At 46.1% G+C, this 14,404-nt stretch overlaps 4 protein-coding genes across 4 annotated transcripts; 1 reads left to right on the top strand and 3 right to left on the bottom strand.

Moving 5' to 3' along the window:
* Nucleotides 1–167: 167 nt before the first annotated feature.
* On the bottom strand, nt 168–1,100 carry GL218_08719 (putative oxidoreductase SadH; the record flags this gene model as incomplete). Its single annotated transcript, XM_033585527.1, has 2 exons — nt 168–775; nt 857–1,100. The coding sequence occupies 2 exons, from the start codon at nt 1,098–1,100 to the stop codon at nt 168–170; spliced, it is 852 nt and encodes a 283-aa protein (XP_033440634.1).
* Nucleotides 1,101–1,738: 638 nt separating this feature from the next.
* GL218_08720 (SWI/SNF and RSC complexes subunit ssr3) lies at nt 1,739–3,819 on the bottom strand (the record flags this gene model as incomplete). The annotated part of the gene is made up of 4 exons (XM_033585528.1): nt 1,739–2,263; nt 2,320–2,937; nt 2,997–3,268; nt 3,717–3,819. 4 exons carry the CDS (start codon nt 3,817–3,819, stop codon nt 1,739–1,741), a joined length of 1,518 nt encoding a protein of 505 aa, XP_033440509.1.
* Nucleotides 3,820–5,358: 1,539 nt separating this feature from the next.
* Nucleotides 5,359–7,858, bottom strand: GL218_08721 (Serine/threonine-protein kinase ksg1; the record flags this gene model as incomplete). The annotated part of the gene is made up of 2 exons (XM_033585529.1): nt 5,359–5,700; nt 5,750–7,858. 2 exons carry the CDS (start codon nt 7,856–7,858, stop codon nt 5,359–5,361), a joined length of 2,451 nt encoding a protein of 816 aa, XP_033440432.1.
* Nucleotides 7,859–13,086: 5,228 nt separating this feature from the next.
* GL218_08722 (uncharacterized protein) lies at nt 13,087–14,052 on the top strand (the record flags this gene model as incomplete). The annotated part of the gene is made up of 1 exon (XM_033585530.1): nt 13,087–14,052. One exon carries the CDS (start codon nt 13,087–13,089, stop codon nt 14,050–14,052), a length of 966 nt encoding a protein of 321 aa, XP_033440435.1.
* Between the last annotated feature and the right edge of the window lie 352 nt (nt 14,053–14,404).

A 14,404-nucleotide genomic window follows, 5' to 3' on the forward strand; every position in this document is an offset into this window, starting at 1 on the left:
ATCTCTTGCTGTAGGGATATAATTCCTTTTGGTAGTCACTCTCCTAATAAAACGGGGTTGTACTGACCTACGGATTCTAATAAAATAGTATCATTCATAGTATATGATCCTTACCCCTATAAGTAATCCAAACCCTTTAAGCAAATTAGTACTTGCTTGCTAGCCCTTCATTTCTTCGCCATCCACGCAGCAAACTCATCCTTATACTCATCTCGCCAACGGCTCAGCGGCGACCGTCCATTCACCGCATCATCCGCCGTCCACAACATCCGCCGCCTGTCCGTCTCCTCATCAACATCGTTATCCGGACATAGGATCCAGAACTTGTCCTCTCCCATCCTCTTCTCCAGGTAATCCGCCACCTGTGCTGGCGTCCAGGGGGCGTCCGGCTTCTCTCGCCCGGGCGCCGCGCCTGCTAGTGCTGTCCAAGTCCATCCGGGAACTAGTAGGTGCGTACTTATGTTAGGTTGCGCCCGCAAGTCGAAGCTCAGTTGTTCGGCTAGGGACTTGACGGCCGCTTTACTCGCGTTGTACGCCGGGTTTCCGGGTGGGTTTGTGATGCCCTGCTTAGAGCCCGTGATAACAATCGCAGCCTTATAGTCAGAGGAGGCGGTGGCTTTCTCCTTGATAAGCGGTAGTAGAGTCAAGGTACCGTTAACAACGCCGAAGAAATTGACATTGAGAATCCTCTGGAACGCCGCCGGATCCGCTCCCTCGCCCTCAAAGGCTGTTTTGCCTCCGACCCCGGCATTGAGTGCTAGGAGGTTGATCTGGCCTATGTACGGTACATTTAGTATCATTCTAGTATTATACCAAACATATACTAGTTGTATTATTAGTAGCAAATATAACATACCTCCAAACTCCTTTGTAACCCTATCCTTAAGCCCACTCCAGTCCTCCAGTTTACTCACATCCATACGGATGGTACTCGCAGCGCCCCCGAGCGTCTCGCCAGCTTTACCCAGAGTCTCGGAGTCCCAGTCAGCAACGAGGACTCTCATGCCATAGCCGACACATTTTTGTGCCAGCGCAAGGCCGATTCCCGACGCTCCGCCCGTAATAACGGCCGTGTTGGCCTTCTTGAAGATGGCAGACATCTTATTTCGTATAGTTCAATTTGATTGTAGATAGATTGTCAACAATGAGGAACGTTAGAATATAGTAGAAGAGGCGTGTCCTATGTACCTACCTACCTTATATAGGCAGCAAGCTCAACTAGAGTGGAATGTTCGGAAATATCATGTATATAAAAGGACGCCCTGAGGGGTGAAACTCCAGGACTTAAAGCCAAAGTCCTCGGGGATAAGATATTAAAAACCGAGGCTAATTATCGTCCTGCATAAAAACAATAACGTATCATGTAGTCGAATGCTCATTAACGGATGTTATATCGGTTTATTATGAAATTGCTGTACTAAGACCATAATCAAAGGTTGTAGTAGCCCCCAAAGCGACCGTAGATTGTCTCCTGATCATGTTGATTTTGAGGCCCAGTCCCTAAGACGGTTTCTCACCGATAACCCATTCTACTAATACAGGGATATAGAACCTCTTTTCCTCAAACGACTCTCCCACTACCTACATACCAAGAGGTTACGAGTCTAGCTTGTAATCCTAAGCCATAAACTAGCACGCCATACGCCGTTGCCTTGACTATCACGCGGGTAGTCATCTCCCCTCCCCCCCCTCCCTCCTTCCTCTTGATTCCCAAACGCCTCATAGATTGACTTGGGGGCTATCGCTGCGGTAAGACAGACTGCTTGGACAACATCACCGTAACGCTTTCGCGAGCGTTGACGGTAGACCAGATGCTATCCTTGCCTCCCTTTCTCCACTCGTCTCCAGTAGTATCTTCACCGGTGCCTCTCATCGATTCTCCCATAATTACATCGAGATCACGCTTCTGTGAACTCAACCAGTCCCTTACAAAAATAGCAGGGTCCTCGCTAAGAGACGTTAGGAAGGCATGCTTAGCCTTGGAGACGTGAATTGCGTGGATTATGATAGCAAGTTGGTCATCGAGAGAAGCAGCTTCCTTCAGCATATTGGCGTAACCAGCGTTGCTAAGGAACGAAGACATCTTCTCGCGTAACGGATCATCCACAGCGACACGGACATCGTAGACGGTCGGTTGCGGGTCTTTGTGAAACTCTTCGTCCAGTCGGATGGTGTAGGGAAGCTTGACCGGTGGTAGGGGTTTTAGATGTGGTGTAATATATTCATGCAGCCTAGGAATCGACCCCGTTTCCATGCTAAAAGCCTGAAGTCATTTGTTAGCCGGACATGTTAATAAATTTTTACATAATGATTGCTCACTTTTCTTAATAAATCATCACACCGGAAATTGCGCTTTTCCTCATCCTCTTGTAGCCCCATCAACTTAATGTATTCCCAGATCCCCATCACTATTTCCTGTCGTGTAGCTTCGGACATGTCAACTATGTCTTCTAACTCCTGGCTAACCGCGTACCGCTCAGGCTCCTCGTGTCTATAGAGATTGATCGTGATATTAAGATTCTCGTCTCCGCTCCGCTTGAAGGTTAGTTCGTCGAAGTCGGCAGCAGCGGGAAGACTCGACGAAGGACCAGCACGTTCCGGCTTCTTCCATTCGACAACCTGGTCGATACCCTTCCTATTGCTAGGAAAATCTACGCTCAAGGCCTTGAAGAAATGAGAGAATCTATATTTCGGAGACTTCGCCTTCGGTTTTATGTCTTCGTCCATGCGGTCGGCGTCGTCGGATTCACCCGTATTATCTTCACTATCATCATCCTTGTCGAGATCATCGTCGTCATCCAACAATCGTCCTTCAATTTTGATGCGATAAGTAGGCTCTAGATTAGAACTGAAATCAAACGTATCGACAAGACCATTCCCTTGCCAGACTTGATCTTCTGCGGTGTTGGTAATCCAAATCCTAAGCGTCTTCCAGCGCTACGCAATGTTTAGTCGGTATTAGATCTGATGTTGGCTGAGACATGTGACACACGTACCTTGACGCTTCGATTTACCGAATCGACAATATCGAGGCGTTTTCTCGTCATAGTTGCATCAAGTCTTCTCTCGAAATCCCTAAGCTCTCGATATCTCACCGCCATATCACCGACGGCACAGTCGTCAATGTTATCAGGAAGGTTCTTATCGGTTGGCTTGCGGCTGCGCCGCTTAGCCATCTCGACTTGTATGGCGGCGGCCTGTTGCTGCTGGGCGATTTGCGCCTGAGTCAGGGGAACCTGATGATGAGGACCGGACGACATCATAGGACCTACAGACACAACAGAGGGGTTAGTTAGAATCTCTAAAAAGAGGAAAGGAGGGGGAGGGGAGAAGAGAGTATAACCTAAGAAAAGTTTGGCTAGACAACAATAATAAAGGAGAAGTAACAGTAGTAGTGAACTGTAGGTACACGACGTGTATGTATATGCATAGGTAGTGGATTGGCATATGTATGTATGTAGGTAGGAGTGGTAAGAGTCCAAACTAATGGTCAGTGGATCCAATGTGTGGATGCTTTGGAGGGAAGGGGGAAGAAGGGGGAGAAGGGGGGAGGGGTGGAAGAGGTTTTTTTTTGTTGGATTTGCTGGTTTTCTGATAGTTTTATTAAATCGCGAATAATTTAAATATTTAAAGAGCATAGAAACAATAAAACGAATATATATAAAAGAAGAAGAAAAAAAAAAAGAGTAGATATTTTTGTTAATCAAGTCACATACCAATACCTCCTCGTCGCTGTCCGGCCGAATGGGGAGTACGTTGTTGCTGCTGCTGCTGCGGCGGCACCTGTTGCTGCGGGTAAGGGCGGTAGCCGGTCTGCATCTTGACTATTTTGGCCCCGATTCAAGGGCCTTATTATGCCTCTATTCTGCTTTACTTTGATTTTAATTCCTTGGAATGATTGGAACTAAAGTATTGTAGCTCCACCGTTTAAGCGTGCAACACCAGTTTCGATCGCGATTGGGAATAGGTAGTATGGGCTGTTATGGGTTGTTATGGGTTGTATGGGATGTATGGCTGTATGGGGGAGATGGCCCGAGTTATTTGGGTCGGAGATTTGGATAGTCGTTGGAAAAGGCGCGTGTCGCCTCGTCGCGGTTTGTTTGAATGATTGGAGAATTTATTTTAGTTAACCAGGTACATCCTACATAAGTATGGAGTATGGAGTATGAACAGGCCTTGGCTTATGTACAGCGGGTTCAAAGAGAAAAAATAAAAATAAAAATAAAAATAAAATGGTTTGGCTTTAGAGTAAGACCCGGTTTAGATAGAGCTATGAGTGGCTGATGTGGCTAGTAGCTTTTCACATATGATGTACAAAGTACTTAGGTAGGTACGTACTTACCTAGGATTTACCTATATATGTACATACATAAGGTATGTATGTAAAAGGTATACTACCTAGGTACATGTATACGGTCCGTGCATTAACTCTGTGCATCGATTATCTTACGACTCGATAGTTATATAAAAATACTAGAACGCCAGATAATCTTCTTAATAATTCTTTATATATTAAGTACCTCTTCTCAACTAAATTACTATTGGCTATAGGGGGTTACTTCGCAACCTCTGCAACCTTCGTATCTCGCTCGAGCCTTGAAGGATGATAAGGGGCCACCGGTATCTTTCACAATATTATTTCCTGTGAATCCAACTGACGAAATCATGACGACCTCAACCTCGCTACTACAACCTATAATATATGCGTCGATAGGAACCCGAACCTATGAGATCTGCCTATGCAATATAATCAACTAATTAATCACGCCGGGGAATGTCTAACTTGCTTTTGCCAGTTCCATTGATTCAGTTACGTCCTTTTAGACTCCTGAAGCATTGGGTTCATTGCAGACCCCTATTTCTCAGATATCTACCCTTTCCAGTTCCAGACCCTCGACACGGCTATGCGAGCACTCTTCCCCGCCCTTAACAACCAAACAGCAACCCCGGGCTCGACATTCTTTGGCTTTTTTCTCCCCCTCCCTAATCTAGGGCCCCGAAAGGAATTTTATGTTGGAATATTATATTAGGGAATGTGAGGTATGGTCATGCGTAATGTAATCCTTCTAATCCATCTAAAATGAGATACCGAGCGCATACCTCAACAAGAGGCACGGGCCGGTGATAGGGAAACTCCCAGAATGCATGTATTGTGTCATGATGTGCACCCCTTTAAATATCACCAAAAGCTACCAAAGCCTACGCCTCGCTAGAACATGCCGCATATGAAAGAAGAGAAATGCCTCCAGGAAAGGGAAAACTAGGTAGGCCCTAACGGATAGTTAGCCGAGTTGGCGCAATGCCCGAATGCCAAGCGTGAAAAGTATTTCCAAGCTACAAATGTACAGCTATTGCTAGCTAAAAAGCCGAGCCTAATCCCTGTTTAGATTGCCGCTTGCTGAATCGATTACGTTTCGCATTCGTTGTATCCTCCAGGCTTGCCTGGCTTTTGCTCAGGTGATTGCGATGAGACCTATCATTGATGTTGTAGCCTTCTGGTCCGAAAGTACTCGCTGGGCTAGACATTGACGATGACATCTCCCCAAAAGCGTTGTCGCTAGTATATGAACGGCTAAGGTTAGAAGATATCGCAATATCTCTGGCTTGCTGTAAACTCTCAAGCCAATCGTCCGCGGTGGGACGAGGCGGTTCGAGTGAAGAAGGTGGCTTGACATCTTCAAAGGTATAGTGAATGCCAGCCTAGCACTTGTAAGTATAAACATATACAAATCGGAACATGGAAACTCACCGAATCAACACACCACACGGTCTGTCCCTTTGCGTCCACCTGGCTCTTCCACGAACAGTCTGGTGTCAAAAGCGATATCTCTAATTTCGTCTTTTTCTCTTCCCCTCCAGCCGGGGCCAAGACGATCCTCCCACTAGAAGTGATCATAACCAGCCGTTGCCTCTTCTTCGTTGTGCTACCACCAAAAAATCGAGAGAATTTCCTATGACCCTCGTCGCCTTTGTTATGTGGACTGTTCGGAATTGGCGACGACATGACCATAAGGTCGCCAAGTCGCAAAATCCTCTCATTCGTCCTCGTCAACACAGGTGACCACTCAATATCAAGTTGCGATGGTGGCGGAATGTCAGTAATAATCCTCCCTGGCGCACGAGAAGGGCCGTTGAGGCCGTTCCCCGTCGTAGCAGGTCGGGATGAAGGCTGCTGGCCAGAGGGCGATCCATTAAGTTGGATTATCTTAGGCTCTTGAGATGGCGGAACGTACGGTCGCAGTCGCGGTGCCTTTGTCTTCCACAAGACCTTACCGAACTGCTGACCTTCGAAGAATTCATGGTTTTTGATGTGTTCGATCGTAAGGCGCCTTGCTGGATCTAGAACTAGACAACGTTCAATCAGATCCCTCGCAGCAGGAGGAAACCCTACAGGGAATTCATAATCAAGGTTAACGATCTTTTGGAACGTCAAATACTCTGACCCAGCTTTGAAAGGTGGCCGACCAGCTAGTAATTGATAGATAATGCAACCAAACGCCCATAAATCGCTTGCCTTGCACGCGTTTTTGTTGGTGAGGAGCTCGGGGCTAACATATTCGGCTGTACCCACGAAGGATGCTGCACGGTTATCGTCGCCCTCCTCTTTACTCCTAGAGCTGGTCCCCATATCTTCGATTCTAGGAGGAGCCTGCGGCGCTCTCGGATCGCTCAATAGCCTAGCTGTCCCAAAATCGGTGATTTTGACATGTAGTTGGTCGTCGAGGAGAACATTCTCGGGCTTCAAATCCCTGTGGATGACGCCGCGCGAATGCATATATTCGATAGCATCTAGGATCTGAGCCCCAAAGAACCTCGTACAATCTACATCGAATGTGCCTGTCTTTTTCAACACACCTAAGAGCTCGCCACCATTGCAGAGATCTAAAACGTAATACAAGGAATTTTCATCTTGGAAGGTGTAGTAGAGTCGTACGATACCAGGATGTTCGGTGAGGCGGTTGAGGGTATCCTTCTCGATGTTGACGTATTTTATCTTTCTTTCCTTGATAATGTGCTTCTTTTCGAGAACCTTTATAGCATACTCTTTAAGAGTCTGCCGATCCGTAGCGAGATATACTGTGCTATATGAACCCTCCCCTAAAACGCGGCCGAAGGCAAAGTCTCGCACGCCCTTCTTAACTGGCCTCATAATAGTTTTTCCGTTGGAGTCTACTTCCTTCCGTATCGAAACGGCGGCTCCCCTATCTTTCCACTCCTCGCTACTATTGGACACCTGCATGTCTAACCCAAGACCACGAGGTTCGGGAACAGTAGGGACACCGGGGATTGAAGCATAGCCACCACCCATGCCTTTCGAACTCCTCCTAGGAGGTAAAGGACCACCCCCAGATACAGCTTGGAGCTGGCGGTTCTGATTATATGGTCGTTCCCGGTAACTCGGTTCGCGGGAAGGGATACTTGGCGCATACTCGGAAGGCGTTCTCGAGTCAATCTTATTTGAATACACAGGCGTCCTGGACGGTTCTGTTCTCAAGATATGATAAGAGTTTGCAGCTTGATCCCGTTCCGCTGCTGTTGCAGTACTATATAGTCCAGATGGAGGCCGGGAAGGAGAGGGGTTCGCGTATGGTGACGCTCCATTTTGTGCATATGCAGATGCTTGGCCCTGAGCATCAACTATCATACCGGAGATAGCCGTTGACATCTCTGCCGTCTGAGGTCTACTCTGTCCCGTGTAAGAGTCGGACTCGGAGGGGCGAGCATCGGGAGTGATTTGGTTTGACACGGGCACATTGACGTCTTCGTCGGCTTCTTGAGATGGGCCCGGTGTGGAATCGTCTGGGTTTGCAATGCGTAGGCCACCCAGAGCCCTCGAGAGGCTAAGATCGTTATTCATTGTTGCCGCAATCCGTAATGACAATGGAGAAATTAGCTAAATGTCAATGATAGGCTGTCAGGGGCGAGCCTGGTTGATTTTTAGGTAGATAATCAAACGACAGATATCAAAGTAGAACGGCAGGCGAATAATCTGTCGGTCCGTATCGATAGAACGTCGACAGATGAGACCATCGGTGGTCCCTAGGGTGTAGAGTTGTTCTCTCCTTAGGAATTCGTTCTACTGACCACTAAGGAAGCGAAGTTCAGATTTAGCAACACCTGCTCGAGCCTCTAATAAAACCCGACCGCAGGCAGTGGCAGATGTGCTACCTCGAATGCGGCGTTCTTTAGGAGACTCGGCCTCACCTCTAAAGGCGAAAATATTAGGTCATGTCAAGTCGGGACGGAAAATACCCAGTCGGTAAGGGTAAGGGGTTAAAGAGGGAAATAGAGGTGAAAAAGGATGGGATAGGATAGGATAGGATAGGATAGGTAGAATACGATAAGTAGGGTAGGGTACCTAAGGATAGGTGTGTGTAATTAGTAGGTATGTATTACCTGTTACTGCACGTACGTTCTACTGTTCCGCGTGTAATTTTCAACGCGGCAATGTAGCCGTAGTAGAGTAATAGAGAGGTAGTAGAGTAATAACGTATTAACGTATCAGCGTGGGCAGAACACGACCAGAACATTCAAATCTCAATCCAATTGTTACCATGCATGGACAACATGGACAAGGGCCCAAACAAGAATGGTCTATGAGCATACTAACGCGCAGATGGTACGCAGGTAGTCAAGTAGTTCGGATAGATTGGCAGATTGGTCGATACTAATTTCATAAAAAAAAGTGGCAGGTTGAGCAACAAACTGGAGGTCCAAGGTCTAAAAGTCCAAGGTCAGGTAAGGACTTGCCGCTTGTACATACGGATTTGTACATACGAATTCGTACCTATGTACCACATGATAGGTATCGTACGTACCTGCTACCTGTTTAGGTCCATACTGTATATGGTGGAACTCTACTGACTAAGGTATCTTGCTACATTACCAAGTACATATTACACGTATGCTGAGGGGGGGAAGTTGTGGGAACCGTTAGTGTCTACTAATAGCGGATTGGACCTTTCCTTTGGGCGATGTCATTAGCGGCACTTCGTAATCTTCATTAGAGGTACAACGTACAGCATACAGACAAGGTGCAACTTACCTAGATACCTTAGGTACCCTCATTAGCAGGTTTTCAAGTAACTTTGTTATGTATTTTATGCTAGTAATATACGTGTACCTTAAATCGGAAATCAAACATTCAATCAACACACATGTGCATTCACCCATTAATTTAAACTATTACCTGACATGTACGAATAAACCCAAACATTAAGTACATGTACTAACCTTCATTTAATACATACGATTGGTTGTACTTAACATTTTATACGCCTTCGTGTCCGCAAAGCCTACGCAATCTAACAGCTTCTATTTTTATTTGATTAATGCTGCAGTATTAAAGTGAACGATTATTAAGGCTGAGGTTAGGTGAGATAGAAAATCCCTAGTCCTTATAGCTATAAAGATTGATTATTAACCATATTTTTTCTTCTTAGCATGTAGTTACTATAGTTATACGTCTTATAAGATAATTGGTATACCTAACTGATTGCTCTCGGATGTTTTGATTTAACTCATATGAATGTCTATAACTATTTACAATCGACGAGCTACTAGTTATACCTACAACATATAAATGCGATAGTTAGTTATACATTAAGTTGTTTCCCTAGCATATCTAGTTAATGAAAGACCATTTATCAACATATATGTAAAGCGCGTGTATAATGATAGGTAATATTAGATGCTTAACTCGTAGCTTCTTGTCTCGAACATCAGCTATAACAACTTTAAAAATTATAGTAATTCTACCAAGGCAAAACTTGTTCCAATCTATTCTCGCACGCAACTTGGCAATATCTCAGCTATTCTCCGGTTGGTAAAGATGATGATCCTCTGACAATATGTTACGCCTACCACCAACCACTCTCTCCTTAACCATAGCAGAGGTTAAAGAGTTTGAACGTCACCTTCGATTTAAGAAGTATCTTGCTAAAGAAGATACTCTAGGTAAATTACCTATACGTACCAAGAAACCCATTCCTGTAGCTGGGAGCAGCGAGACGGAATATAACGTTTTAAACCAACCAACCTCGGAACTTATCTCCAAAAGGTCATCTACCACAAGCGTTAAAGAAGGCCCTAAACTTCTAGAATGTCCGCCCCGGCCACCAAAGCCCGGTGATGACTCCGTTGAAAGCAGCTCTCAGGGTATACCATCTTACTCGCAAAGTGGTATCCCAAGCTCCTCAAACTTGTCGCACCCTATGGGCTGGGGAAACTTGCCAACGACGCTGCCTCCGCCATTCTCGAAAGAAAAACGATCTGTATCAGACGCTCAATCACTACCCTCGGTGAGCCTTTCTATTGTTCGAAGACATTAGCAGAGCTAACTGGTCTCGGCCGATAGAACTCTAGCAGCATGCAGGTAAAGCCTCGCCGCGACAGCTTCAGCCAAGAACCACCAGAAACGCCTCCTAGACGATCGTCTCTTCGGATGGTACATACTGACGTTCGGTCGGGTTCTCTGGTAAGTAAAATACGTGGTCGTAAAGGCACTGACTAATACTACCATCTTAGTCCCTTAGAGGTAGGAGACGACTTGTTAGTTCAGCGGTTAGATTCGGAGAGTCTATCGTCCGTTCTCTAGGCCGCGGTTCCCCGTCGCCATCGCCATCGCCATCGCCATCGCCGTACATTAGTAGCTCCGAGTCTGGTTCTCCGGGGCGGAGGGATGAGCTAGAACCAATAAGCGGGGCGGAACTTGGGTTTATAATTTACAACGACTCTCTTCCAGCATCGTCGCAACCGCAGACACCACTCAATCTCCCAGAAACACGCCACCAAAGTCGTCTCCACGGAGCATACACTGCGCCTGTTCTACGGGTGGCCTCTCGATCGGTATACAGGTCCAACACCATGAGGGGAATGGGGGATACCACCAGTAGCCCATCCAGTCTAGAGACACCCGGATTCCGAGGTCTTTATAGCGGCCGAGAGAATACCGAAGACTCAACTCTGTTCTATGAGGCATCGATATTCCAGGAAGAAAGCCCAGTAGAGGGTGAATAAGATTGATAAGAAGAACAAACGGGTATTTTTTAGATGAAGATCATACGTCCTAAAGGGTCAAGGACTCGCGAGCATTCTCAGTCAACAAAGCTTTACTACACTCGGCGAGATGGTCAGGTAGCATATCATCAACCTCATCATCCTCATTATCAAACCTGCTTCAATTTCTATGAAGGTGATGCATGAGGGCGGCTAGAGATTTGTTTTGTCGTATATTTAGACGATGTCCTGTAGAGTCATTGCAGAATAATGCATTCATCTTATTACCGGCCCTATTCTCTCTCATGTTCCAAAAATGTCTAATAAGAGGTATAGGATGAGTACCTCCTAATGCATACCTAGATGCAACAAAGGGATGACGCAAACAGTTGAGATGAGAGCCTAAATAGTTGGGGGAGGGAACCGGATATGAATAGATGATATCGTCAATGATGTTTTCTAAATCTGCAAAGAAGAGGAGAAACAAATGAACGGTATGTAGACCTGCATCCCCAGTCGATTCCTTTTTCTTTTCCCCTCCCCATCCTTTTACATACCTAATGTACATAGTAGAGATGGATCTTTTTATCTCTTAATGGAGACCTATGGGGATTAGTGTCGGCTAATTAGTTTTTCCTAGACTCTTGTTACCTAACGTACGACATCACTTAGCAAGGCATCGCGGGCTTGGCATTCAACGATATGTTATGTAGCAAATCGCGATCAACATGATTGTTTTATGTGGGGTCTACGGACATAACCGGTGGGAGAATTCTGTCCCTTAACCGAGACTTGAATGGGGGCTGATGGAGAATTGTTTTAAACCAATAAAAATTAGGTTGCTGTGGGAACTTTTCGGCCCCAGATGCCAAGAAGCTAAGGCTTGGTACCAGCATCAAACCGTAGCAACCTTTAACCAATCATAAACAAGATAAGCTCTTTTAGAAGACCCCTAGCCATTGCCTTACCGAATTGTTCTTGCATCCCCGACAGTCCGATCCTTCTCGACATCACCAGTGGTCTGAGCACCCTTTTAAAAATTGACGTACACCCTAAGCACCCTAAGCAACTGACCTGCAGCCGTTGCTGCACCTCACTAATCTGGATCCACACTTTATCTATGGATGTATCCATGCAGCGTCTTTTCTTGCTATAGGTACTTTTCTTTTTGATAACCAATAGGATGATTCAATCTGTGCCGTTTTGCCCTTCTTCTGTTTCTGTACCTTCTTTCTTACACTTCCGCTGCCACACCCTCATATGTACTAGAGGTTCTGTTAATGGAGCCTTACATACTTTCTTCTCTTTTCCGTTTCCTCGTCCACCTGCCTACCTGCCTACATTGCTACGCTACCTACCCTACCCTACTCTACCTGCCTCTGCTACCTCTATTACATACCTACATGTATGTATGCACAGTACCGTGTAACCGATTTCCGTCTTAACTTTCCGGTCACTGTGCACTAAGTTAATAACACAAGCAATCCTTGTTACCTTGTCTTTCCCCCATCTCATCCCATGCGCATGCGCATGCAAGCTGGCAAGCTGCTACTATTACTACATACAACTTAACTTCCATCCCTACATGTACCCAAGGTTTCTTTTCTCTCTCTTCCTTATTTCTTACAAGAATCTTCCACCACCCAGCCATCCTCATCCATCTTTCTTGTCCTTGTCTTCTACATATCATCCTCATCTCTAACACCTCTCACTATCACTACTATATTACATACCTCATAGACATCCTCATAAAGCTTCTCATCTCGTAGCATACCCTCATACATCGAGATACTTTCACCCATTTGCCTACTTTCTCTTAGCCTTCCACCTTCACCGTGCCGACGGCCACCTGCATACCGATCCCTCTAGGCCGTCAATAATTATCAGACCACGTATTATCGAGTCGTATATCATCTCAGAGCCCCCATTTTTTCCCTCGATATAACCGCCCCGGTTCTTTGCAAATAAGCTCGCGCTTCCTTCCGACACGCGACACGATCAGATTTAAACTATCAAGCTGAAATATCGAAAATCTAACCTGTTTCTTTTGCGTATCTCACCTAACATCTAGTGCTAACAGAGTCCAAAATGGCTTCTTTCGGACGTACTTCCTCGCCAGTTCTTACTATGTCACCAAGTGCTGCTCATCAAGGCGCGTTCGGCATGTCTTCCTTCTCGCATCACACCTCTCCTTTCAGCCGGGCTAAGGCATTCGCTGCTTCTTCACCTTGGGCCCAGCCTTCAATCGCAGCTCCTTCAACAGCAGGTCGTAAGCGATCCAGAGACGAGGCTGGCGTCAATCTCGATGTTGAAGAGGCTAAGCTTGAGACCATCGAGCCCGTCAAAGAGCCAGAGGATGGCTGGATATACGGCGAAGGTATGACGCTCATTAAGTCACCTTTGTCGTACGTGGCTGAAGCGGGTAATCAATCTGGTACCTGGGTCGAAGAAAAAGTGAATACGGATAACATCCGTAAGAACGAAGAAGCTCGTGCCCTCAACCAACAGACACGGCCATCTCTAAGAAGCAGCAAATCGCAACGTTTAGACATGAACGCCATCGCGATTCCTGGCAGTGAGCCGCAGATTAGTCGTTCCAGCCCAGTTCGCGACATTGATGCTGCTACAACCACACCTAGTCTATCAGCCGATACTAGCAGTCAGCCTATCATCGACAATTTTACACTCCATCTCGGGATTGGGTGGAGTCGTCTTAGCGGGAGTGAGCACATTCAAGCTGCCGCTCGCGGGTGGGCGAAATATATCGAAAATCATTTCCCCGTCACGAACGTCCAAATTCAGCTAGAAAGCAAAGGGCTTCAATCATATTTGGTCGAGGCAGCGGAAGGTTTCTTCCTATTCTCCGAAACTCTGCGACAGGGTCAGCTCGTCAGCAAAAACTTAAACCAAGCATTCGTCAATCTAAAGACGTCGCCGCCAACTTTCGAAGGACCTGAGGCCATGGTTGCTACAGAATCACCTAAACCAGTCGAGATTGCGACATTCCCACAAGTCGCTATAGCCCCTGCTGATGTTGAAATGGACATGAGCTAAACTGCTGAAAGGAGAAGGTCACTGATTGCTTTGTTGTATAGGACAATGCCGGCGTAGCTTGGCGAGAGGTAACTTGGAATTGACAGGTATGGACTGGGTGCGTTCGAATTAACATTTCTATTAACGGGTTTAACGGCTTCCCCTATACGAATTCGAGCCAACTGAGATTTGGACCAAAAATTGATGAGGCGTAGAGTATTCATCTAACAAGCTCCTGTATGCATAATTTGTACAATAGATTTCTTCATGACTCGGTTACTTTAAAAGAAAACCATGTCCTTGTGATAGCTCTTGATATGGGTCGTTGTAGTTCTTATACCAGTGTATGTCCTTTGAAATGCTGCCTGAACAA

This window comes from Daldinia childiae, assembly GCF_008694065.1.
Source record: "Daldinia childiae strain JS-1345 chromosome Unknown Scaffold13, whole genome shotgun sequence".
Classification (NCBI taxonomy): Eukaryota; Fungi; Ascomycota; class Sordariomycetes; order Xylariales; family Hypoxylaceae; genus Daldinia; species Daldinia childiae.